A 27,880-nucleotide genomic window follows, 5' to 3' on the forward strand; every position below is an offset into this window, starting at 1 on the left:
GCTACTTTGAACCGCAAGAGTTTTCTGTGCGCTATGAGCACTGAAATATGAAAATAGGCATCTTTCATATCCAATGTTGCCATGTAATCCCCCCGTTTTAGCAGGGGAATTACTTCTTGTCGTTGTCATCTAGAACTTTTGTGTCTTTACATAAGTGTTTGCAGGGCGCAAGTCCAATACTGGATGCATGGTAAGATCTTTCTTTGGCACAAGGAAGTATGTTGAATAAATACCCTTGTTTACCTTGTTGCATGGCACAATCTCGATGGCATCATTGAGGAGCAGCGCGTTGACTGCTTCTATCAAGATGAGTTGTTATTCTCTTGATGTTTTCCTTTGGTGCGCAGGGACGTTTGATGGCGTTCCTAGGAGATCCAGGCAATAACCTCCCACAACTGTTGATAACCCCCACTTGGCTGCGGTTATTCCCTCCCATGCGTGGTTGAAGTTTGAAATCCGTTCCCCTACTGGGGAGGCATGGGAGAGGACCAGTAGCGGGCTGTCATTATTTGGGAGGCATCCCTCCACCTCTGGAAGTGGAGGATCTCGCCCGGCCGCGGTACCTGTGCTAGCCTCTTGGATAGCCTTGGGACGCTTGACCCTGGTTGGTGCTCCATGAAGAATTTTGATTTTGTCCATAGCCGGAGCATCTTTGAGAATTTTGTCTGCGAAAACGATGAAAATTGTTTCCACCCCTTTGCCCGGTTTATTTATTGGTAAATTTGCCAAGGCATTTGAGAGTATCATACTCCTGTTTGGCTGACTTCAGAGCATCCTCCACTGCTTTGCCGAATAGAACATTTGGTTCCACTGGCATGTTGAGCAACATTGCCTTTTTCTCCAGCTTAAAACCGGATAGGCAGAGCCAAGCATGGTGCATGAGAATGGTTCCTTCTGCAATTATGCGGCCGGCATTGTCTGCAGCATCGAGGTTGTTCTTTAGCAGACTGCTGGCAGTGGCTTTGCCTTCCGCTGCTAAAAGGGCAAGTTTAGTTTTCAGGGGCTCTGGAGCAGAGTCAACAAGGGGCGTAATCTTTTCATTTATTGCAGTCATAGCTCTCCAACACTGTGGAATTGTTGGCAATCCTAGTTTAGAATGCTTTTCTCCTGCTGAGTTTCTTGAGTCTCAATCCCGAAGTGCTCAGCTGCTTTGATTAAGAGGTCATTAAACAAGAGCTGATTATCCACTGGGGAATAAGGTAAAGGGGAGTCTTGTGGAATTGGAGAGTCTGTAGTATAAACCTCTGACTCATCGTCATTATCCCCATTATAGTAGTGATCCTCCTCCTGATCCCCTTCTGTGTCTGCATGCATATCATAATGGTCAGCCAAAGTGCGGGACCTTTTTGCTGGAGGCTGGGATGAAGCTAGGGGCTGAATAGTGGAAGACCGGGGGCCGAGAGCTCGAGGTCTGGGAGGTGTATTTTGTAAACGTTCTAAGGCATGAGGGTTCTCTTCAAAGAAAGTCATTCTAGACATCACTATATGTTATGTTATGTTATTTTGCATTTAAATAGCGCCTTATATACCATTGGTATGGTCTGAAGGCGCTTGTAGGTTGAACGCCCTTGGGAACCGAAGTTCAGGTCAGTATAGAGAGTAGAGAGAGTCTAAAAGGTGCGTGTGTGCACCAGGTATGTGTGCAGCTGGTGCGGAATTCAAGTGGTAGCTGCTTCTTAGCGGTAGGTGTGGTGGTTGAGAGATCAGGAGTATGTGTTCGCTCTGGCCGGCTTTATCCAGAATGAGTGTGGCTGCGTTAGGCCTGAGGCGGACGCCTGGCTGGGGGGTGTAAAACCAGCAATGTTTACATAGAGTGATGTGGAGTGAGCGTGAGAATGTAGATATGAGAACAGTTATACCGAATGGTGTCATAGTATCTCTGTGTTCTAGTTGAGTGGTGGTGTAAGGGAGAGAGTAAGCGTGGGGTGTGGTATGATGTATGTTTTTCAAATGTTTGCTTCATTCCAAGGCATAATATGTATGTCACACAGTTCCGTGCGGGTAGGTTCGTTCAAAGCATTTTGTTCTCTCTACAAACCCATCTGCTCCATGCGTTCATCGGCTCTACATACCCATCAGTTCTGTACACTCATCCGCTACACTCATTCGTTACACACACTCGTTCTTTCCACATACTCGTCAGCTCCTCATACACTCGTCCGCTCCAAATACTCCTCTGCTCTAGACCCTCGTCCGCTCCAGACCTTCGTCGGTTCCAGACGCTCGTGCGCTCCAGATACTCGTCCACTCCGGACACTCGTCCAGTCTACACACTCGTCCAGTCTACACACTCGTCCAGTCTACACACTCGTCCAGTCTACACACTCGTCCAGATTAGACACTCGTTCAGTCGACAATGCTCATCCGGTCCACCCACTCATCGGCACAACATACTACTAGTCGGCTTGACAATAGTACTCGTCTGCTCCATATGTCCATCCATTCCACACACTTATCTACTCTATGTATTTGTCCGCTCTATGCAATCATCTGTTACGCACATTCATCCGCACCACACATTTACCCGCTTCACACACTTGTCTGCTCCATATATTCATTCGCACCAAGCACTCATTCGCTCCACATACACATCCACTCTTTACACTCATCCACACTACACATTCACTTTTTTGCTCTCCACACTCATCCGCTCTCGACACTCATCCGCTCTCCACACTCCTCCGCTCTACACACACCGTCGCTCTACACACACCGTCGCTCTCCACTGCTCAACTACTTCATACGTTTCTGCAGAGTTCATATTCGGTCGCTCTCCACACTTGCTTCTGTGCTTTCCACAATCAGACGTTGTTTACTCTTACCTCTCTCCACGCTCCTCTGCTCTCCACACTCGCCCGCTCGCCACACTCACCCGCTCGCCACACTCACCCGCTCGCCACACCCACCCGCTCGCCACACCCACCCGCTCGCCACACTCATCCGCTCGCCACACCCACCCGCTCGCCACACTCATCCGCTCTCCACGCTCCTCTGCTCTCCACACTCGCCCGTTCCCCACACTCGCCCGCTCGCCCCTCTCACCTGCTCGCCCCTCTCACCCGCTCTCCACTCTCCTCCACTCTCACCCACTCTCATCCGCTCTCTGTGCATATTCGCTCTCCGTGCTCATCCGATCTTCAGCACACAATCCTGTTTTTATTTATTTATTTATTTATTTATTATTTTTTTTATGTCTAAACGTTTGTCCGTTCAATATAGTTCTACGCCCTCTTGCATTATCCAGCTGAGTTCTATGCGCTCTTGTGTTTTGTTCGCTTCTCTGTATTTGCGTGCTCGGTTATTCTATACGTCCTCGTCCACTCAATTCGCTCAGCCGCTCTACACATCGAACCATTTTTCATACTCATTGGCATTATTATGTTCAACTACTTCATTCGGTCACCATACTCATTTGATCTTTCTAGTCTGTTCTTCCACTCATGCACGCTTCCACTTAGTGTATTTGTCTGTTCTGTACGTTTCATCCATTCTAACTATTTCATTTATGTCATTCACTTGTTCCCTCCTCATTCATTATGTCCCTTTCATCGGTTCACTTTTCAATGATTCATTCCTATTATCCGTTTGTCTTTCTAGTTTACATTCGAGTTTATTTGGCGGTCCTTTCTCGCTTCAGGTAGTTTGTTGGGTAGGTATTATTGTGATGATGCTAGGTTGGTTTTAGGGGAAGAGCCAGGTTTTCAGTAGTTTGCGGAAGGACGTTAAGTCCTCAGTTAGGCGGATGTGGGGTGGGAGTGAGTTCCACAGGGTTGGAGCCAGGGCTGAGAATGATGATCCGCCTAGCCTGACTGAGTTCGTCTTGGGAATTACCAGGAGGCCGGCTGAGCTTGATCTTAGGGTGCGAGTGGGGTGATAAGGTATTAGTTTGTCTTGAAGATATTGAGGTCCAGTTTTATGCAGTGGTCGATGGGAGAGGCATAAGGTTTTGAAAGCCACCCTACGGGCTACTGGAAGCCAGTGCAGTGTTTTAAGAGCTGGCGATACGTGGTCTCTTGGACCGAGCGCAAGTAGCATTTTGGCCGCCGCGTTTTGTGCTCTTTGGAGTTTATTCAGTTGGTAGGTGTGGATTCCGAGGTAAAGGGGGTTCCCGTAGTCCAGTCTGGAAATAACGATTGATTGGACAGTGGAGACTCTGTTGGGAAATGAGAGGTATGGAAAGATGCGTCTAAGGGTTTTAAGGTGGTAGTGGCAGGACTTTGAGACATTGTTGACTTGGCGCGAGAGTGTTAGGTCGGAGTCCAGGGTGCACCCAAGATTTTTCACTGTGTTGGAGGGTGTAGGTGAGTTGCCCATGGCGGGTGGCCAGGGTAGTGGGTGAGGAAGAAGATCGGTGTTGCCGCAAACCATGATTTCAGTTTTGGAGGGGTTTAACAAGAGGTGGTTTTGGGTCATCCAGCGTTCTATGTTAAGGAGGCAGGATGTCGGGTCGGGAGTTGGGTTTCGAGTTCAGGAATTTTAGAATTAGTTGAGTGTCGTCGGCGTAGTTGTAACAAAGGATGTTGTGAAAACGAATTATTGGTAGGAGGGTGATCAGGTAGAGATTGAACAGGAGGGTGGATAGACACGCTCCTTGAGGGACTCCCGTGTCGACTGGTCGAGCTTGGGAGGTAAAGCTGGAGAGTGTCGTTATTTGGTGCCTGTTTTTGAGGAATGAAGCTATCCATTTAAGAGCGGTTCCACGAATTCCTAGGGAGTGGAGGCGGTCTAGGAGGATTGAGTGATTGATCGTGTCGAAGGCTGCGGATAGGTCGAGAAGGATTAGAGCGGCACATCGCGCGGAGTCAGCTGTCATTTTAAGGTCGTCCCAGATCGAGGTTAGGGTGGTTTCAGTTCCGTGACGTGCTCTGAAACCTGATTGGGCGGGGTCAAGGAGATTGTTGGCTTCGACAAAGGCATTTAGTTGAGAGTAGGCGGTTCGGTCAATGAGTTTGGCAAGGAATATGGTGTTTGAGATTGGTCGGTAGTTTTTGGGCTCGAGAGGGTCAAGCGAAGCTTTTTTAATTAGAGGTTTGACATGTACCATTTTGAATGCTTCGGGAAAAATACCGTAGGAAAGGGAGGCATTTATGATAGATCTTGCGTGTTCTCCAGCGCAGGTGGAAGCAAACATTTCTTTAAGGGTTGTGGCCGGGCAGGGGTCAAGGGGGGATCCAGATGGTTTGCGGGCAGATAGAAGTTTGAGAAATTGTTCTGGTGATATTGGACTAAAGGATTCGAACATTGGTCGGGTAGAGGTTGCAGCTGACGGGCTGGCCGGTACGGGTGGAGGATTGTCGGTTGGCTGTAAGAGAGTCAGTTTGGTGTTTAGAGTTTTTGTCCTTTCAATAGCTGTGGTGTAAAAGTGGAGGGAGAGTGAGTCACACAGTGATTGTGACGGGGTCGGGATGGTTGTATTACAAGCTGGATTGGTGAATTCGGCGATGATTTTGTGGAGTTCTTTCCTTGGGTTTTAGGATTCGGGTGTTGTAGTGGGCTTTTTTGGCTTTCCAGATTTCGGCCTTGTACAGGTACAAGTGTCGGGCCAAGGTGGTCCTGCTCTCATGGGTTCTCTCTTTCAGCCAATTGCGTTCTAGGTATTTGTAGTGTCGTTTAGTGGTCTTCAGCTCAGGGGTGAACCATCTGGGGAAAGGGCCACGGCGGGTTGATGGTTTGCACGGGGGAGTGAGTCGCACCAAAGATGCGTTGAGCCATGTGTCAAAGGCCTCAGGTGTTACTTGGTTGTTGGGCCGGCAGGTAGGTGGTGGGGACTGGAGGAGTGCCTCGGCTAGGTCTGGGGTGATTATTCGTTTTTTCCAGCATTTACGTAGGTTCGGATGGGAGTACGGGAAGGGGCCGGGTGAGGGGATGGCGAACGAGAGAATGAAGTGATCGGACCAGATGATAGGGGTGGGGGGCTTTAACTGAATCAGGGTGTTGGAGCTAAAGATGGCATCGAGAGTGTGTCCTTTAAAATGCGTCGGGCCGTTTATGTGGGTTTGGACATTAATTGCATCTAGACGGTCCACCAGGGCGAGTGTCATAGGGTTGGTGGGGATGTCGAGCCATATGTTGAAGTCTCCGAGAAGGGTGAGGTTGGGGTGGTTTATTTGGAGGGTGGCAATAGAGTCGCAAAGGTTGTTTGCGAAATGTCTATCGTGGCCAGGGGGCCTGTAGATTATTAGGAAAGTGTGTGAGAGTGACGGGGAGAGGGATAGTTTAACTAGAAGGGATTCGCAGGATGGAATGGAGGGTTGGTTGTCCACGATTGAGGCGCGGAAGAGAGATTTGAAGACGAATGCTACCCCCCCTCCTCTGGACGGACGGTTCAGTGGGATGAGGCAGTAGTCGGGCGGAAAGGCTTCACTTGCAATTGGGCTGAAGTCATCAGAGAACCAGGTTTCAGTGATGAAAACTAGGTCTGGTTTGACAGAGGTGAGGAGGGCAAAGATGCAATGTCTGTTTTTTGCTACAGAACGGGCGTTAAATAGGATGCAGTTCAAAGTGGCAGGGAAGGTTGGTATCGGTGCTGGAGCGGGATTGGGCGGAGGGGGAGATGGTGGAGGGGGAGGGGTCAGGTTGGTGATGTTGGGGAAAAGTTAGGGAAAAGTGTCCTCTGCTGACCCTTTGGCTGAGCTGGGGGTGACCCTAGGTTAAGGTACAGCAGGTGTGTGGGGTGTCGGTAGGTCCTTATTATGTAGGGCCTCACTTAATGGACCCTCCCCCTTCTCTTGTGGGACAGTTTCAGTTTCCTTGGAAAGGGCAGACTCTACCTTATGAGACTGATCCTTCTGGGTCCTGTCTTTATGATTCGAGCTCTTAGAGGGCGATTTTTGGGAATTAGAAACCCTAATAAGGCTTTCTGGGACATGTTTTTTAATCAGGTGTGATAATCCTGAATCTCTAGACTTCCCTACAGATTTCGACGAACTGCGTCGAGTTTCGGCACTGGGAAGGACCTTTGTCAGTTTGCCGACGTTCGCCGTTTGGTTGAAGAAGTTTTATGGGTGGCATGTTTTGCTTTTTGGGGCCTGTCATGAGACGACTGAGACTTGGAGTGCCCAGAGGACAGGGAATCCACTGATCTGCCCCTAGACGCTGAATCTCGGCGTTTGTCTGGCAGTGCCGACACATCGCCGCGGGGTGTGTGTTTAGTGTGGGAAGATGGAGTGCTCTTGCCACCGGGTGTAGTCCCCACAACAGAGCCGCCGGCCTGTCTCCCTGGGTCGGGGGCTAGCACTTGGGAACGTGACTATTCCCCCGTCACCCTCGCTGTCCGAAAAGACGAGGTCGCTGCCGTCACTGGACGAGCCCTCTATGTCCATTGCGGCCTCAGCCTGCATGGCGTGATGGGCCCAGCATTTCGTTCTGCGATCTTTATGGGTTTCGGCTCGAAAGAGCTTACAAGCTTGACAGTGCCCTTCGTTGTGGTCGCCGTTTAGACACAGGTTACAAACTCGTGTTTATCGATCCACAGAAACATTTTATTAAAGGATGGGCCGAATTTAAAGGGTGTCTTATCCATGTCTGTGGAAGGCAGCCGGGAGATAAAGGGAAGGGGTGGGAAAATACATTGTACAATGACCTCCCCCCACTCTCCCTACGGTAAGGGCCTAGGCCCGTTGGGCCTTCCAAGGCCGAAAGGGATCCGCCGAAAGTTGACTTCGTCCGACGGGTTGGGTTGTCCTTGGTCTTGATTCTTCACCGCGTCGAGAGCATGGCGTCTGGCAAAAAAGGACAAAAAGAGTAACTATTTTAAATTTTGCATAAGCAAATTGTAACGCTCACCTGATTCCCACGGAGGCGCCGGTCTTGGCAGGATGGTGTCTGTGACTTGAAAAGTGAAGTGCAGGACTCGATTGGCTTCCGGGGCTGAGCCTCTTCGCACTGTGTGTCTATCTGAGATATCTGCAGGTGAAAGAATATGGGGTTAATGATCTGGGGTTGTCGGGTATCTCTCTCCCTTTCCCTTCCTCGCTTTTCTGTGGAGCCCCAAGGTCAACGTGCTCACCTTAGATAGGTGAATGCTGGACTCTCCATCTGCGTCTGGTGCAGGGTGCCGTTGCCAGTTCCTTCACTGGGTGAAACGTAGGCCTCTTGACATCAGAGGATTGCTACCGTCGTTAACTGCACGAACGGTGAGTTTCCGGACACCTTTTAAGTCCTTACAGTCTTTAGGTGCGTGGGCACGTTAATGTGGAACAGGGCTCTGTATAATGCTTTTTCTATTTGTCTTGCAGGGCTCTTGAGGTAGAAGATGGTGTGAAGAAAGCCAAAGTTCGAGCCAGAGTCTTGGAATGACGCGCTTGGAAATGCGTAAGTAAATGCCGGTTGCCTGCTTTTCAAAAGCTCTCTAACTGTCTCTTTTCCCTTGCAGTTGTGAGTTCGGGTGTTGAAGAGACGCTGGAAACGCCAGAGTATTTGCAGGCGCCCTATTGTGGTGGGCGCAATGGCGCGTAAGTAAAATACCTGTCTATGTCTCTTCTTTTGTATTTCAGGTGCAGGATTGCAGCGTTGAAGAAAACCGGAATTCCCGGAGTGCCGGTAAGTAATTCCACACAGGAATAACTATGCTTTTGTCTTCACAGGCGGAGGAGCAGCGTGAAGAGATGGTAGCTGCCGATGGATCAGGTGAGGAAAGCGCTGCGCGTGAAGGTTGCCGTGCTAACCTGTTGTTTCTTGTCTTTGCAGGTGCTACTGAAGGCTGGATACAGGAATGGTAAGCGTTTGTTCTTGCAGGTTCAGGATCGGAAAGAAGAAAACTGGAACAGACACGGTGAGCGTTCTGCTGCAGATGCAGAATAACGCGAAGCACGTTTCATCAATCGGGTGTGGTTTAAATAGCCTTGGAGTGATGAGGCGTCTTCCTCCACGGCCTCGCCTAGGTAAGAAAAGAGTTCCTGTTCCAGAAGAGTTCCAGTGTTGTATCCAGGGAGTGGAGCTTGCCCCACCCAGGTAAGAAAGTAGTCCCGGCTCACAGAGGATTCCTATGTGGCTGGTAAGTAAGCAGCATGGTCTGCTGCAGGTAAATCCACCCAAGCATCTTCATACAAATTATGAGCCCGGCGCTTCCAGTGCCGGGACCAGTGACTTTGATGAGCCTGGTGCCACCGGCGCCAGGACAAAGTCCAAAAGGTCCCAGTGGGGACCGGCTGGTGCCTAGGATGAAGGTTAGGGGCCTGCTTCCAAGGACGTTGGGCTGGTCCTAGCTCCTTGGAAGCAGTGATCATGACACAAATGGAGTTAGCCGAAATTTAACTCTGGGAGAATCGACCGCTCACGATGGCGGAAAAAAAATAATCTGAGGAACCTCGACGCTTGAAGGATCATGGGTACAGTGGACGTCACACTAGGGATAGTATTACTGGCACGCCCTGTCAACGTCCCTTTTTGAGTTTCGAAAACAACAACTTGTAATACTCTGCAGCTTCCACTAGATGTCGGCCTATGCATAGCATTTGATCTGAGCAGATTCCACAAGCCTCAGAGACTGATGAACCTATACCTAAAATGAATTTTTCAGACAAAATGTGACTTCTGTGTCAGGATGGACAAAATCAAAAAAGAGGCAGAGGTCGCGGCAAAACAAGAGGAAAAGGAAGAGGACAGAAATCACAGGCAGGAAAGTCATCCGCCGAGGCTGACGTGGGAACCGGTCTAAAGGGGCAGCAACAGGGCAGATCAATGCGCTCTGGTGTGAAAAATCAATAACTGACAATATGAAGTGCTGCCAAATCATTAATCTTTCGTCCCATGTCCTCACTAAATCACAGACCTCGCTCTTGTCTTTGGGTCTCAATTTCTGTCCCACGATGAGCTACGACTATGTACAAGCACGTATCGACTTTGATACATTTCTGTGCAAAATTAAACTTAAAACGTTTTTTGCCACCAACTCCACTACCACCAAGCATGTGACACCACGCACTGTTGGTACTGATCTTCTCATTTTGGATATTCCTTCACTCATGGACCTGGCATGCCTCGATGATGATAAATTTGATTCCAACAACGTTGATTTCTCAGATTTTGACATCAATCCAAATTGGGACATACAAACCAAGTTGAAGAATAAATCAAGATTCAACCCACAATTTCCGGTGGGAGGGTGCATTGAGGCATTCCATGACCTTTGTGTTCGTGATTTCAGAAGACTTCGACAAAAAAACAGCAATTTTAAGCAGAACCTTACTGCTGTACAGCGTTTGGCCATTAGTGAACTCCAACAGCTACCGAATATTATCATTAAACCAGCCGACAAAGGCTCAAATATCGTCATCCAAGACAGAACTAAATATGTGGCAGAGGCTAATCGGCAATTGCATGATCGTCTGTGCTACATTAAGCTTTCTAAAGACCCCTTTGAAGAAATAAGAACATAACTCATTGCCATGTGTACCAAGTGGGCGGGCGAAGACCTAATGGAGGACGATTTGATCAAATTCCTTACTCCCGCATGTTACACCATACCCACTATCTATTTTCGTCCCAAGACACACAAATCCCTTAACCATCCCCCAGGTAGGCCAATTGTTACCTTGTGTGGCTCACTATTGGAACATCTGGCCCAATTCATTGACGAAACTTTGTTTCCATTTGTATCAGTGTTGCCATCCTACCTAAGGGATACAAAGGATTTTCTTCAACATATTACTAATACACCTTGGGAAGAGGGTTTGATTCTGGCCACACTCGATGTGGTTTCTTTATACACCGCGATCAACCACACTGTGGGTGTTAATGCATGCAAATATTATTTGGACACAGCTCTATGATTTTGGATATGCTTCTGTTCTGTCTACACAACGTTTTTCTCTTTGAGGGGTCCTTCTTTCGGCAGGTTAGGGGGGATGCCATGGGACGTACCTTTGCACCATCTTATGCTAATCTTACGATGGGGTGGTGGGAAGCTACTTTTCTGTCTGATTTACTTTTATCTTGTTTTCCAACACAGATTTTTTCTTGGTGGCAGTATATTGATGATGTGTTTATTATTTGGAAGGGTTCGGTAAGTGAGTGGCTATCTTTGTCAAAGGCATCATTGGCAATAAGGCGAACCTTCGCTTCACCGAATGTCATAGCTATTCTGAGATGGTCTACCTGGACGTAATTGTAATGCTGGACAGTGCAGGTTTTCACACGGCACTCCATAAAAAACCTACCAACACTGGTCTGCCCCTTCATGCCAATAGCTGTCATCCTCCGGAATGTAAAAAATCTATTCCGTACGTTGAATTTACCCGGTATCGCCGTAATTGTACCAATATTACCTGGTTTGATCATCATTGTGCACTGACCATCGCAGATTTTGTGAAACAAGGGTATAACAATAAAACCATTAAAATGGCTTATATCGGAGCACGTGGAATGTCCAGAGACAAATTGCTGTATGACACTACTCCTAAAACTATCACCAACGATGAACCCAGATTGATTATCTCGTTTGATACTGCCTCCAACAATATTCGGAAAATTGTCGAGCAAACACTGGTGTGTCCTTACCCTAGACAATGATCTTAGGCCTATTCTGGCCAACCATCCTACCATGACATACAGACGTGTGCCTTCTCTGAGGGATAAACTTGTGTCCAGCTTTTTATCCCCAAGTGGAAAAAATCTGTCTTCTACGACCTGGCTCCCAGTCTCCCCCAACGGGTTTACAAAATGCATGAAGTGCAGAGCTTGTGCACATGCCACTGTACAGAAATCATTTATACATCCAGTCACGAAAATTCAGCAGAACATCAAATTCTCTATCAACTTTGACACCACTTTTGTCGTGTATGTGCTCTCATGCCCATACATGAGATGGTACATTGGGAGTACAACATGCAAATTAAAGCTGAGAATACAACATCTCAGAGCTATCAAGAACTCTGATCCAGCATACCCAATGGCCAAACATTTTAAACAGGAACATGACAATGATTCTAAATTGCTAACTTTCTTTGCAGTGGCTCATGTGCCTGCTCACCCCAGGGGTGGTGACCGTGTTTTGAAACTGAGGCAACTCGAAACCAGATTTATTCTGGACTATCATACAAAGCATCCAAAGGGTCACAATGTAGACGAGGAGCTATACACCTTTCTGGGCACTTAGGTTTTTATTCTTGATATTTGCCGACCACTTTGGTTTCATTTTCTTTCTCTGTTGGTTTTTCGTTTCTTGATCTGTTTGTCCATTCGGACTTCTACTCTGTGCTCCTGTATAGTTTCTTCAGTCCTGGGATGATTTATTTATTTTTTCATCCTTTTACTTTTTTGTGTTCAAATTTTGATTTGGCTTTGTACTCCGCAATTTATGGGGAGAGATATGCACATAATTTTGTTTTCATTTTGGGTTTTAACTACGGTCCTTTTCTTTTTCTTCCGTGGTTGTTGCCTATTGTGTTCTCTTTCTGCCTTTGGTGGTTGGTTTTGTTTATTGTAGCATTCCATTTATTTAATGTAATGTTATTATTGGCCTGTACTGTTATTGTGTGTATTTTTTATTACCAAATAGGAATGTTCCTGCTGCTTTTGCACTTGCACTTTAGTATGGCTTTGCCATCAAGAGGCTCGATAGACACATTGTTTGTTGCCTTGCTGCTATTTATGCACTTCATTTGGTAACATTATCTGCACTTGCACTTCATACAATACATTATACTTGCCCATGTTTTTCAACACAATAGCATCCACCAGCGATTGTGTCAGAAGCTTAGGCTGGGTTTTAAAATTAGATTATTGGGTGTAGAATTACTGTTTTGTATATATCATTAGGTGCCTGAGTCTTACCAATATTCTTTGCGGTTCACTGTGTATTTTTCCAACCTTTTATAACCATTGTGTTGATTTTAGCTATGTTATATATAGGATCTACTATCTGCTGCATTTCGGGCGTATTATTGTATTACCCTTCATGATGATGTCTTCACTCTCATCCTTGCATTAGCATTTTAGTCATGTGTCCTTTTATATTTCATAGTTGGGTTGTTGTCGTTAGCATCCGTAATTTGTCTTGTGTACATTTCAATGGCCCTGGGTACTCCCTTTTGGAGTTTTGATGCTTTCATTATTATATGATTGTCATCCCCCTCTTTTTCAACCGATTGCCAATATGGGGTATTGGTTTCTATTACGTGCATGTATATTATAATTTATGAATATTTTGTAAAACCTGGCCTCAGATCTGCCATCTTTCATAACGGTGCATATTTATTTGTAAATAAGGACTCGTGTGGGGGTCATTAATCTCAACTCTATGCAGATTCTGATTAGCATTTTTTACCGCATTGTTGCATGTTGGCAGTGTCTCATATGCACTGTGTATTAAGTCTGTGATTTTCTCCTTTGTTTTAACATTCAATGATGGTGTGTTCCAGCCTGTTTATGATTTTAGTAACATCCTTTCATACACTTTTACCCCTTTCCATCATGGCCGCCTGCATTTCTATCCCCAGCCATGACAGTGTTTTTCTTGTGTTTAAACCAGGATTTTGGAGCCTGCAAATATATATATTCTTTCTCGTCTCAGATATTAATCAGGCAGGGCGAGTGGCACTCTCCATAGCAATTGTAAAAACAATCCAGATACACAGCTTTATGAACCAAAAACCTCCTTTATTCGTGTTTCTGCGGGAAACATTCACAGCAAGCAAAACATAATTTTAAAAGCCAAAGAAGTATGGCACTCCCATAGTGCAGCAAACATAGCGTTTGGGCGTTTACGCGTTTCGTGGCAAACTCGCCGCTTGTTCACAACAAAATGCCCCATTGAACTAGTGGTCATTAAAAAGAGAAACCAGCTGGTGGTGGATTACGAACTAGAGAGAGGACTTTCTCATTTGTCCATCCCTGTAATGGTAAACCTGCCGGCCATCATTAACAGGTTACTTATATGAACGATTGGTTTCAAATTGCACAGTTGGTGGAGTCTAAGGTGCAAAATGCAAACAATTATTTGTGAAATATAGATTACAATGACTGTTTAAAGAAATGATATATTTTTCAACATTTATTTTCTCTCATATATAGCTTGTCAATACGGGTTATCACACTTTAGCATGCGTAATAATAGCGCTGTTTTTATCTTCCTTTTTCTCAGTCTCTCTCTTAATATTTGGCAGACTGTATCCAAAATGCATAATGCATGTGACAAATCAGAGGCACAATGGTGCTGAAGATAATGAGAGACATCCTTTTATTTTGTTTCTCTCTGTGCACCAGTCCATACCTGGTGACAATATATATTTAAAGTGCATAGTGCATAAGCAGCAAACCAACACAGTTGTTACATTAACAACTACGGGTTACTAAAGTGCATAGTGCATTAGCCACCACTCGGAACCAATTAACTTTCTGATGGAACAGAACTCAGTTTTACCAAAGTGCATGATGCATTAACAGCCAATCAAGAACTACTCACTTATTGCCAGAGAGAGCCTATATACTCTACAATGCATGGCATAGTAAGCAGCATATTAATCAGTGCAATAGTCAGTGCAGAATAAAGATATTCTTAAAGTGCATAGTGCAAGAGCAGCATATTATATTAGCAGCAATCACCACTTTTGTTTGATACACAGTGTGCCATCTATAAAGTGCATAGTGCATTAGCCGCCCCTTTAGAAGTATATACTCTTTCTATCCCCAAACTATATCAATAAAAGATACCAATCGTTCATTTTTAAATAGCAAATTGAATATTAGTTAGCCCGTTTTGTAATCTTGCCCACCAACACCTGGACTTTCACGACCACTATGACTTGTCTAATTGTTTCTCTTGCACCTTGTTCAAACGATATCAATCACCAAAATAAGAACACAGTAAAACCGAACCATTCAAAGCTCATGACAATTCATAATTTTTCAACATGGTGTTAACAGACACATTTTAAAATGTCCTCATAATGGAGCTAATGAGACCCTCGAGGCTAGACTGAGTGCAATTAACAAGAAAAAGAAAATTACACTATTAATGACCTAAGAATGTATAAAGTTCCTCGTCAATACTGTGGCCATTCGGATATTTGCTTTTGAAATCCAGAATGCAACGTGTTCTTTTTGTCGCAATAATCTTTCTTTATCACCTTCCCTAGGCCTTGTATCGATTTTATGGATTCCAAAAAACACTAAACGTTCCATATTGTTGTTGTGGCATTCGGCAAAATGCTTGGCCATGGGGCAGTTTTGCATCACTGAGTGTAATGGCTCGTACATGATGTTGAATACGGATATTTAATTTGCACTTAGTACTTCCTATGTACCATTTATGACAAGAACATGTGAGCACACAGCACATACTCTGTTTCACAGTATATATTATTGTAATGAGTTATTTTTGTACAATGGATGGGTCTGTATTTATTCAATTGTGCATTTATTTGCTTAATGTAGTCAGATTACAAATAAAGCATTTGATTGAGACTAGGTGATGTGACAGTGTTCGAGATTCAGGTCGGCCGTTCACATAATGCATCACCAACGCTTGTTAGTGATAAGACAAGAGGGCGACTACTGACTGGTGAACCACATACAAAGAAGAAGTCGTAGTGGGGTGGTTTGCAGAGAGTGAAGGGAGATGTGATGAAGAGGTACAGAGGTGCCTTAATGTTCCCCCCTTGCCCTAGATGGCGGAAGATGAAGGAAACATTCTTGCAGGTACAGAATGACCCAAGCAGACCCACACAGGATGTGGCATTGATTTCCAAATTTTACATCGAGACAAGGATGTTGCAGCACACATGGGTACTTCAAACAGTTATATGCAGATACTGAACTTACAGAATTCCATTTCTAATGTTCTTAAGATTCTAAGGATTGAAAACAATCTATCACAAAGGAATCTACTTCACATAATGGACATGTGGGGGTGAGAGGCAATGGTTCTGTGGGCAATGGAGTTCAGAAATTGACAAAGATGTGGCTTTCAGACTAATTATAATAAGAGGCAGATGATTAAAATATTACATTTTGGCCATTTTAGTAGCATTTCAGAAATGTTCCATCACATTTAAAAAAAAAGACATTTTGCACTTTTTTGTGAGCAAAAAAATAGCTCAAACCTGGAAGTAAGGGAGCATATGTATTTGCAGGCATGTGTGTTTTGCAACCATGTTCAGAATACTGGGAAGTCACTCTGGTCTTACTGCGACACCCCTTTTTTTAACCAGTCTCTTGATGGTTCTTTTGATCCGACACCATCACACAGTATAGCATAAAAACGGAAACCATGCTTCTGGGACATTTCAACAATGAGAACAAAACAAAAAATGGTGGAGAAAGGACAGAACATTGAGTAATGCACACATTATCAACAGAGGAGACTGGTGGATGGTCAGCGTCACTACATAAGAAAAGATGATCGGTCCTGCTTATCCATACACGTTCCCGAGAGTGTCTGCCAGTTCACAGCCTGTGAAGCAAATAAGACAAGATGGCACAGCTCCACCTCACTGATGATGCCCAACAAGGCTGAAACACGTGTATGGGGTTGCTGTTGGTACTCTTGTTCAAAGGAGAATTGCCTAGCATTTCGGTGCTCGACTGCCCCTGGGCAGGACAAAGACTGATATGCAGGGATATTTCTTCTCTGTGAAATGGACAGTGAGCTAAAGACTTGGTTGAGACTCTCCCAGGGTCCACCCACCCAAGAACAGGTCAATGAGCTATGTTCGTGCTGGTAGAGAGTCTCCCAGAACCCTCTTTGCTTTGCATATTAAGTGACTTTGGGTCACACCCTAAGTTAAAAGGGGAATCCAGACGTGGACCCCTTGCTCACTGTTCATGCCCAACAAGGCTGAAACACGTGTATGGGGTTGCTGTTGGTGCTCTTGTTCAGAGGAGAATTGCCTAGCATTTCGGTGCTGGACTGCCCCTGTGCGGGACAAAGTCTGATATGAAGGGATATTTCTTCTCTGTGAAATGACAGTAAGCTAAAGACTTGGTAGAGTCTCTCCCAGGGGCCATCCACCCAAGAACAGGTCAATGGGCTGTGTTCGTGCTGGTAGAGAGTCTCCCAGAACCCTCTTTGTATTAAGATATATAAAAGGTCTCCAAAAGCACACTCATCCCAGGTATATTGATGGGCATCACTGGTCAAACAGAGTAAAAAGAATTATGACCTCATTTAAAGAAATTTGCAACTTAAATGACATGCAAGATAGAATTTGTAAAACCTTCTCATGTACAGTTTTAAAGAATAGGCGTTTTAAAGGCTCAATGTTGCCCTCCAATAGGTAGTCAAGTGTTTGTGCCCTTGCAAACAACAACAGCCCTTAAAATAAAACACACGTGTGGTATCTCTGATTAAGCCACTTCATGGACAGGACTATTTTAAAACACTGTTCAAGTGCTCTAATCCTCAACATGTAGCCTCTCAACATCTTACATCAGCACAATGATTTCCAGCTAAGGAATTGGCCAGATGTGTTATTTTTAGCAAGATACTCAACAGATGAAAGATTTCTAAGAGGAGCTGCCAGAAGAGGTTGAAGGCTTGGCAGATCCCCAGGCATGCATGGTTCTATAAGCCCAGCTGTAAAAACCATGGTGGTGGTGCCAAAGAATACACCCCCCTGTACCACCTTAACTCAACCTCCTACCCACCATCCATTCTCATTCCTCTTATCACATTGCATGAAGTGGTAAAGCGGAACTTGCCACGGGCATTGTGACCTGGAACAATGCTTTCCAATAATTCATATCAGAAGTATGATTCATATTTTACCAATTCATTCTCAGGTGAAACCCTCAGTTATTTATCAAGACTCTGCCTGTTCAAACAGTTCTGAGATTGTGAAGATGTGTTTGAGCACCAATAGTTGAGTGCACAGTAGTATGCATCGCTGCTATGTGGGGTTTAACTATACCTTCACTGTATTTACAAGTTGCCCATCGATGTAGAGGGCTGCTGTGCTGTTCTTCAACATGCCTTTACTCATCACCAGTGCTAGATGGTGCCACTGGCCTTCCAAAATTAGGTCGCCACATCGAAATCGTGAGCAGCACGGGAGGATCTCATAAAAAGAAGACTCCTCACTGAAGTCATCCACTGGAAGAAAAAGAAATGGTGTGTCACAAAAGGAGCCTTTAACCTGCAGGGAAATTTATTTGCATGGCAATTTAATGATTTACAAATATACAAGTAACAATGTTGCTTTAATCCTGCAGGAATCTCCAAAAAGAGACTTGAAGCCTTCAATTGGACAATCACTTTTCTCTAACATTTTGGGTTAGTCCAATTAAATGTTTTAAAACCTCTATTTTGGGGGCATTTGGACGGCATTAAGAGAGCATCACATCTCTACATGTATACAGATGTAAATTGGCCAGAAAAACAAAGCTCATTTTGTACATTCAATACACTGAAAAGTAAAGAGTAACATTAACCTTTTTTTCTATGTTCTTAACAGCATGAATGTATCACCTATAATATACCACTGCACCACAGCAGGGTCCCTGAAGAACAGGTCTCTTACATGGAAGTAAGAATCCCAAGGTCTAGACAAACTAACACTTGTTGTGTATATTAACACCCATATATTACCTTAGGACCAAGTTTAAGGATGTTTTTGTCCTGCTTTACACTGGCCTAATTAGCTAGAAATACAATCAACATTTATCTGCCTACGTTAACAAGAGGGTGGGGTTGTTTTCTCTTTTGAAGGGCATCTAACCATGCTCCTTTTGGAATCTGGTTACTGCTAAGGAACTGAATGGGGATATCGATTAGATATGTAAAATTGGAGAGCGCGAATCGCAATCCCATTTCTCAAACCTTTATCAATTTGCAATCCAACCTGCTCCTAGCTCAGTAATATTAAGACCACTATCACCCGCGGGGGGGCGCTGTTGAACACTGTAAAGATGGCTGCCTAATCTTTGAGTTGCCGCACCGTCTCAAAATCCTGTATTTATTAATCCTCTTTTGAGCCACCGCAATACGCAAGAATCGGGGCACAGATGCAGGAAAGACCCGTCCCTGGTTCCTGAAAATCCTGGAGTGCTGAGGCTTGAAACGCCAGAGTTCGGGGGACTGGGAGCTTCGCCGGCCCCTGATACAGGTGCGATTCGCCTAAGGGCTCCGTGAGGGAGCAACTAGAGGCCGCTGTCGCAGTCCAACGCTAGGCCGGGAGAGGACGGGGCCTGTGGATGCAATCCGCGCCCTGTGGCCAGATACAGAGCTCCGTTGGGCGCCCCGGCCGTAAGGAAGAAGCGGCGTTGACACCATAACGGCGCTGCTGGTTCGGAGCCCCAGAGACCCTACATGCCCTACGACGCTCTGTTTGGAAGCGGCGGAACAACGATCCCGCTGCAGGCACTGAGACTGGGCGGCTCGGGGACACGGCCCGCTGCTCCCTAAGGAGGGAGAACTGCGAGGGCGGCTGCGGGTAAGGAGACCCGGCGGTTTGCCGCTCGCTAATACGAAATCGCCCGAGCTGCTGCAGGATAACGCTGCAGTGATCCTTGAGGGGTGTGTGGCCCTCGCCCGCCCCGTGACACCGGAGCTTCGGTCCTGCCGACGACCTTGATTTCCCGGGCCGCTGAGGAGGCGACATGCTGGGACAGATATCCGCAACCACACGAGATACAGCTGACATTCCTGTGGCCCGGAACATCAAACACATGTGCACACCTCGGCGGAGACTGTGTTGGGGATGTGCCAACATATAAAACTTGGCCTTCAAAACGCACCTGACCAGTGCACGTCAGGAGAAAGAGGTACGTGTTGTGGATAGTGGGAAGGAAAGGGGTTGATGCCCCCACTAAACCAGGTTGCTGCCCACTAACCTGGACCGCGGTTGAGGTGCTGGCTGTACCAGTCTGCCCCGAGGTACACACCCGACCCTTATCCTCCATTGACTTTTCAAGAGGTGTTCACTGTTTAGGACACAGCATTAAAGACAGGGGTAAGGCAGACGGAAACAACCCCTTCCTGGCGGTTTAGCTAACCTGAACACTGGAAATCCTGGGACGCTCCCCAGAGCCATACTATTGATCATTTATGTAGTAATACGTGGGAGGGCACAGTCCACCAGAGTTGATACACCAAGAGCCAGGGGACACGGTGGAACGTTGTACTAATCCCAGAAGAGGCAAACACGGGCTACAGCCAGGGAAAAGTTTAACAGCACAGCATACTGCGGCCGGTGACATGGGCGAACCCCAAAAACTAGGAAAAGAGGGACGGACCCCCAGCAACAAGAAGAAAGGCCCTATCGACGTATACACTGTCAGTCAAACGCAGTCCACCGCTGCAGATATGTCCATCAGCAGCAATGAAACCCTGAACCCAGAGAATGGTGATAAAGAGGATAGATTAACAACTATCGTCCAAGATGGATTCCGAGCAGACAACACGAAGTTGGATGACATAGTCTCCACCATTGGCTCTCTAAGGGCCAGGTTTGACAAAGAGAGTGCACGTGTAACTGAAACAGAACAGAGAATAAGCACAAACGAAGATGCGATTGCACACCATAGTCAGGATATCACCCAACTCAAGGAGGCGATGTCGAAAATGCAAAATAAATGTGAAGACCTCGAATCCATATCGAGATGCAACAACATCCGAGTGGTGGGCGTCGCGGAAACATTCGGAAACGGCCAAATTGAAAAACAACTTGAACTGCTCCTTAAAACAATAGTCGGCTAGGAAGCATTTTCTGAACATTACTTGATTGAGAGGGCGCATCGCACGCTGGCCCCGGTCCCCAAAGCAGGGGTACCGCCACGTACAATAAATGCAAGGCTCCTTAATTATAGAGACAGAGACTTAATTCTGCGTAGGGGTAGAGAGGATGGAACACTACACCATGAAGGAAACCGGATACACATATACCCAGACTTTTCGGTCGGGGTCCAAGCAAGTAGAAGATCCTACGAACCGGTCAAAAGACTCCTAAGAGAACGACAAATCCCATACGCTCTAATGTTCCCCGCCAAGATGAGGATTCAGCATGCAGACAGGGCACACTTTTTCAAGTCCCCAGCTGAGGCCATGCAATACATTGAAGCTTCTATACCCCTCCCACCCAGGGGAGGTAGACCGGCTCAAAACAACAGATCCAGACCAGAAGATTGAGGTACATTCTTTTAGTCGAAATGCTGTCTACACTGCTACACCTTTGTGGCCATAGTCCTAGCTGTTCCTCGATCATGGCGGCTTAACTCCATATGGACGACGGTGTTGTGGAATTGATTGGGTGGTCATGTGACGAAACATGGCTACCCCTGGAATGATCCAAGAGTGTTTGGGTACATCGTCGAGTTGGGGTTGATGAGGGTGGGTGGGCAAAGGGAGGTAGGGGGAGCTGGTTTATCTTTGGTGGAAGAGATTTCGCCGATGGGAGAAGTTCTGGTCACCTGGAGAAGAGTGACCCAGGGTACAGTTTTTCCATGGTTGACAGTTTGTTTTATGTTCAAAAAGTGGCTGCACTGGGATTGGCGCTGGCCGACTGGCACATACGGCGCAACTCCAATGGTCATGGATTCGGAAAGATTTGTTATTTCATAATACTGGTGATGGGATGAGAATAAAACTGCTTACTTGGAATGTAAGGGGACTGAATAACCCAGTGAAAGTCAAGAACATTTTTTATTATGTTACTAGACATGGCCCATTGATACTAATGCTGCAAGAGACGCACACAATGGGAAGCAGTAACTTGCACATAATGCCCAAATGGGGATCCCAGCGTTTCTACACAGACTATTCCACACAGGCCAGAGGGGTAATTACACTTCTCCATCCAAGCTTGGGGTTCGGATTGGAGGGACATAAGGCGGACCAACAGGGAAGATATGTGGTCGTATGGGGCAGACTTGCTGGACAACAAATGCTTCTGGTTAATACATATGGGCCCAATATAGACGACCCTTCGTTCTATATGAATATATACCAGTTGATCACTGCCTATGGTTTCTCTAATACGATATGGGATGGGGACTTCAACGTGGCGCTTGACCCGGTGTTGGACAGGTCCTCCAAGGTTACCAGAGCCCCAGGTAAAACTGCCTCCACCCTGGGTAGCATTCTTACACAGTTGTCAATGGTAGACGCCTGGCGTGTGATTCACCCAGGAGACAGGAGATATACTTATTACTCCTCGGTTCATGACTCTCAGTCCAGGATTGATTACTGGTTTGTTGTATCAGCCATGTCCTTTGCGCTGCAGAATTGTGAAATGTTGCCCCGTACGTTATCTGACCACTCCACAGTGATGATGGAGTGGAGGATGCAGGACACCCCTTGCCCTGCTAGAAGATGGAGAATGCCGAGTGGAATTTTGGGTGACCCTGGGGTGGTGGAAACACTACATGTTGAGATAGCAGAATTCTTCACTAACAATGTGGGAACGGTACGTAGATACTCCACTGTGTGGGAATAATTTTAAATTTGGGTCAGGAGGATACTGCTGTCCAAGTCGGTTGGCATGTTGAAGAGCGTTCGCGCTGAACTGACGGACATTGAAAGTAAACTGGAGGTATTAGAGGGAAGATATACTCGAACGCGGAATAGGGAACTACTAGTGGATATACATACACATTTACAGGAATTCGATAAATTGGCCGCTAGAGAAGTTCATTACATGGCAGCCCCCATTCGAGCACGTAGGTATGGAGAAGGTAACAAGGCCGGCAGGACACTCTCTAATCTTTTGAAATATGATTAAAAAAACTACACCACATGACTAGTATACAAACAACACAGGGGGAGGTACTACTAAGGGAGGAGGAGATAAACAAAGTATTTGTAAACTTTTATGCCAAGCTATACTCGAACCAAGATAAAAAATCGCCTGTAGACATTGAAAATCATCTTGCAGCCCTCAACCTTCCCCAACTTTCAGAGGCTGGTCGCTTAGCGCTGGATCAGCCGATTTCAGCAGAAGAGGTCACAGAAGCTATTAAAACATTATCCTCGGGTAAGGCACCAGGGTCTGATGGGATAGGGGCAGAATTCTACAAAGAGTTCCGTGAAGAACTTGTCCCGATACTCCTCAAGGTGTGGGAGGAATCCCTCAAATGCAATATACTACCCCCAACTATGAGGGAGACGGTGATCACAGTGCTCCCCAAGCCGAGACGACCACCACAAGATGCGTCTTCCTACAGGCCCCTATCACTCAAACACGGATGCTAAAATATTCGCAAAAGTGATGGCCAATGGACTTTTACCGACGGTCCCCGGGCTGGTCCACCCCGATCAAAATGGATTTATTCCCACCAGGTCCACAGCCCTGAATCTCCGCAGGCTCTTAGGGCTAATGGCACAGATTGACCCCAAGAGAAGCGCAGCCGCTATATCCTTAGATGCTGAGAAATCTTTCAATTCAGTTTCCTGGGTCCATCTCCTTAAGATGCTAGAGGCATTTGGGATGGGGCCGGGCTTTATTAGATGTGTTAAGCTACTATATACTGAACCGGGGGCACGAGTTCTGACCAATGGGTCCATCTCTGAACTTTTCTTATTGGGCAGAGGCACCAGGCAGGGCTGTCCGTTTTCGCCCCTGTTGTTTGCATTAACTATAGAGCCTATGGCAGCTGCGGTGAGACTGAGGCACGCTGATAAAGGCATAAACAAAGGGGTCCGTCCAATTGATTTCACTATATGCCGATGACACCTTACTATACATTCGGGAGCCTAAGACAAATATAGCACCCATAATGGCGGAAATACAAGATTTTGCTGTCTACTCGGGGTACACAGTTAACAGAGCCAAAAATATTTCCACTCACACCATCTACCGAGTGCCCCGAAGCACTACACGGCCTTAAAGGTTCAGAACAACATATCAGGTATCTGGGGATCCTGGTGTCTAGGGATAGGAACACACTATACCTTGATAATTATGAGGCCACGCTGCAGACCATCACCACGAAGCTTCAGTTATGGGGCGCTTGGCAATATCTCTACACGGCAGAGTACGGTCCTTAAAATGATAATCCTGCCCAAACTGCTCTATCTGTTTGTCAATATTCCCATATGGCCGGGTAGAACCTTCTTCGCCAAGCTCCGTTCCATGGTAGTGACGTTCCTTTGGAATGGGAAAACTGCTTGGATCAGTTGGGAAAAGATGACTGAGGCATACTCCACGGGTGGGATAGCGGCTCCTGACTTTGAGCTATATTACCATGTGGCTCAAGCACAATTTGCAAAGTATTGGTATGATACTGCGCAGGAGACACCCCATGCACTAATAGAGGAATATACCACACACCCCACGAATATTCAATCAGTCATATTTGATACACAATACAAGGACACCTGCAAATATAACCCAGTTAGCTGTACAGTCAAAGCATGGGAAGCCATATATAGAAGATTGCAGATAGACACACCATATAATCCAGAGATACCTCTTTGGAACTACCCAGGTATACCCCCCACGCATGATAGCGCAATACAGGAATCCTGGGACCCCAATATGGAAATGAAGATTGGAGATATGTTCATAAACGGCAAATTTACGACCCTGGGGGAAATATTAAGAACGTTTGGAGGTGGGCCACTCAGGACACTTCAATATTATCGCATGCGGTCCGCATTTTAAAAAAAATGGCCGCTATTTCCGGACGAACCCCAGCCACACCCATGTGTACAGATGGTGACCACTGAGGGAGGCCTGGGAATATCTAGACTTTATGTGGAGGTACAAGCCCAAACCCCCACCGTAAACCAGGTGAAAGAAAAATGGGAAAGGGACTTACAGATACCCATTGAGGACGAGAAATGACAGATACTGTTCATTGACTAAGAAGGTCTCCCTAAATGCTGGCCTGCGGTTAATCCAATTCAAGATACTGAACAGGCTACACTACACACCAAGTAAAATAGCGAAATGTACTCCCAGTGCGTCGGATGCATGCCCCAAATGCAATATGCCACAGGCAGGAGACTTTCATATGTATTGGGAGTATCGGGTGGTGCTGAACTTTTGGGAAAAAGTTGCTGAAATCCTTGAAGAAGTCACTCAGATCCCCCCAGACCTGAAGCCCCAAAAATATTTATTTGGGGACATAGGCAAATGCTCCGAAAAAACTAGACGATTGTTCAATGTTGCATGCGCAATTGCTAAAAAGTGTATCCTATTGAAGTGGAAAAAATACGAGCCCACTCGATATGAACCAATTTCTTCGTGAACTGACGTATGTAAATGAATCAGAAGAACAATACGTAATGTCCCGACCCACAGCCTGCATACCTAAAGATATATGGGGCCCTTTCAGAACCTATTTATGTATCCAGTCCTTTGATGATGACGAATCCATATAATTCTATGTAAATGTCATAACCATGATGCCTATAACTTGTTTTGAAATGTATGGTGTAGGAGGTGAAGTGCTATGTATCCCTATGTTGCCACTAATAAAAAGAGTTTGAAAAAAAAAGACCACTATCACCCGCTACCTTTTCATTTTCTGTTGGTCAGGTGGCAGTCGCTCTTAAGGTGACAGGCCCAGACATTATCCCAACAGATCTCTTTATGGATGAGGTATAGATATGGGCCCCATTCTTATGTAGGCTCATTAATGCCATCCCATGTAGGTGCGAGATACCGACTTCTTGGCACAGGGTGATAATTGTCCCCATCTATAAAAAGAGCAGGAAAGACTGCCCAGCTAACTACCACCCCAGTTCTCTTCTGGATTGTGTTGGCAAGCTCTTCGGGAAGCTTATTCTCACACTTGACCAGGAGTAGGGCTGATCGTGACAATGTGGTTAACTACCTCCAAGTTGGGTTTAGGCCAAATAGGGGTACAATAGACCATTGCTTTTTGATCTTTTTGATCATTGCTAAGTATACCATCTTGAAGAAAATGTACCTATGTGAGGTCTTTTTGGATCTAAAAACAGCCTTCACTACTGTGTCAAGAGATTTATTGTGGAATATTCTGTTGAGAAATAGTGCTCTGCCCGACCTGGTGGCAATTACACGTTCACTGTACTCTGCTAACAAAGCTACCGTTAGGTATGGTCCGGGGGAGAACAGACTGAGGACTTTGAGGTGAATGTTGGAGTAAGGCAGGGCTGCACCCTGCCACCCATATTAATATCCATATGCAAGAAATGATCAATGCCTTGTTAAGTGGGTGCCAGCACTGCCCCAAGATGTGAGCAGATGCATACCCGGCATTATTCTACGCAGACAATACAGTCCTTCAGTGCACTACGCCCAAGGGCCTGAAGCGTGCTTTGTCTATTTTTGCGACCAAATGCACAAAGTTGAACTTCGCTCTAAACATCCCAAAATGTAAAGTGAGGGTCTTCAAGCCGCCCCATGCTGAAAGGAGAACACTAAATTTGAGTGTTTGTGACTCGCGTATCGAATAAGTTAACCACTTTAACTACTGCAGTGTCCATTTTGAGGACATTGGTAGTTGGAACCCACAGGTAGCCAAATCAGCACTCTCACTGACCAAATACTGTGGTGGTATATCATCCTTCTTTGCCAAGCATGGTAGAGGGGAAATTTCCCCAGCACTTGAATTATTCCAAAAACAAGCCATACCGGCAGCTACGTATAGATCTGAACTGTGCGGACATGTTAATATCACTGATTTGTCTTCCTGTGAAATGTTTTTTTAAAGAAACTACTGCTTTTACCTTCATCAGCCCCCTCGGTCCTGGTCGACCTAGAACTCGACAATACTAGGATAGCGGCTCTGACCTCTTTTAAACAAATATTGTTCTGGGCAAGGGTCTGGAATGGAGAGGGGTTAGAGACATAAAGGAACACCCTGTCACATTTCTTGAGCCTCCAGAGTGGGAAAAGTTTAAAGAGGCTTACACATGTAAAGGCTTGTCTTTTCCGTCTAGATTCCCGTCTAGGGAATAATCCCCAGGTGTCTCATGTATGGGACCTGAATACCCTGAAGCTCAAGGCAAAAATGTCACTGTATGAAAACTTGATAGTTGATGCTACGAAGTTGAAATTTGGAGTGGAATACCTTAAATCCACAGTAGAATTAGGGTTCCTCTCGGCAATGGAAAAGTCTCTCTATGTCCGATTCAGACCTGGGTTTTGCCAATAGCTTGCATAACCAAAGGATGGCAGGGGGCACAATTGGATCTCTGCCCAATGCGTGGATCTCAAACTGAAAATATTGTGCACTTTTTACTAATCTGCACCAAAACGCATCGTATAAAATGCATGTACCTGCAACCTATTTTGAATAATGCAGGTATTTGTCATGTAAAAACCCCTCCAGTTAGGTATCTAAGAAAATGTTCACTTCCTCATGTGGCTTTCAGAACTGCAAGTTTTATCAATGGGGGATGGTTGCAGAGAAACAGGATCCTGAAAAGTGGTCTTGGCATGACGGCCAGTGATAAGTGCCTGAGGTTGCACGTTTTTGCTCTCCTCAGTTACTATTATGATAAAAGCTTACCTGTTGATTATAGGTGCACTAATAACTGACACTGTGCATGTTATGCTTTTACTCCTAACCTTAACACTTTTACTCTAAGCAACTTCAAACAAATCTATGCCCTGTATTCAGGCAAAACTCTGAGCGCTATGTATGACATGCAGTTGATTTGCACTCACTGACCTGTAATTTTTGTGAAATTTTTAGTTTGTTGAGATAATTGTGCATTTTATATCTAATTCGTTGCTGATTTTTACTGATGTTTTTATATAGATTTTGATTGTTTACTGGAACTTAAAGGCTAAATAAAAGTATTTTTGACCATTTTTGGGAGCACAAATGCACATTTGAAGGAAAAACTCATCACTTCTGCCAAAACTGCACTTGACAGGGCAAAGCTCGGCACCCTGTGATAGATTTCTAGGCAGATTGAAGAAGCATATCAGGAGTGTATTCTTATTGTAGCCAGCATTTCTTTAGCTCATCCAAATAGCCTTACCAGAACACCAAACAGCGGTCCTTCAGA

At 45.7% G+C, this 27,880-nt stretch overlaps 1 protein-coding gene across 5 annotated transcripts in view; it reads right to left on the reverse strand.

Annotated features, from left to right (window-relative positions):
• WDFY3 (WD repeat and FYVE domain containing 3) overlaps positions 1-27,880 on the reverse strand; it is a 2,538,776-nt gene that overhangs the window by 1,613,515 nt on the left and 897,381 nt on the right. For all 5 annotated transcript variants that reach the window (XM_069630405.1, XM_069630406.1, XM_069630403.1 and 2 more), the window contains one exon: positions 17,850-18,031. In XM_069630405.1, the coding sequence (XP_069486506.1) occupies positions 17,850-18,031 (182 nt within the window). The remainder of the gene's footprint in view (positions 1-17,849; positions 18,032-27,880) is intronic.

Source organism: Ambystoma mexicanum, chromosome 6q (genome assembly GCF_040938575.1).
Source record: "Ambystoma mexicanum isolate Mex_15411 chromosome 6q, UKY_AmexF1_1, whole genome shotgun sequence".
NCBI classification, from domain to species: Eukaryota; Metazoa; Chordata; class Amphibia; order Caudata; family Ambystomatidae; genus Ambystoma; species Ambystoma mexicanum.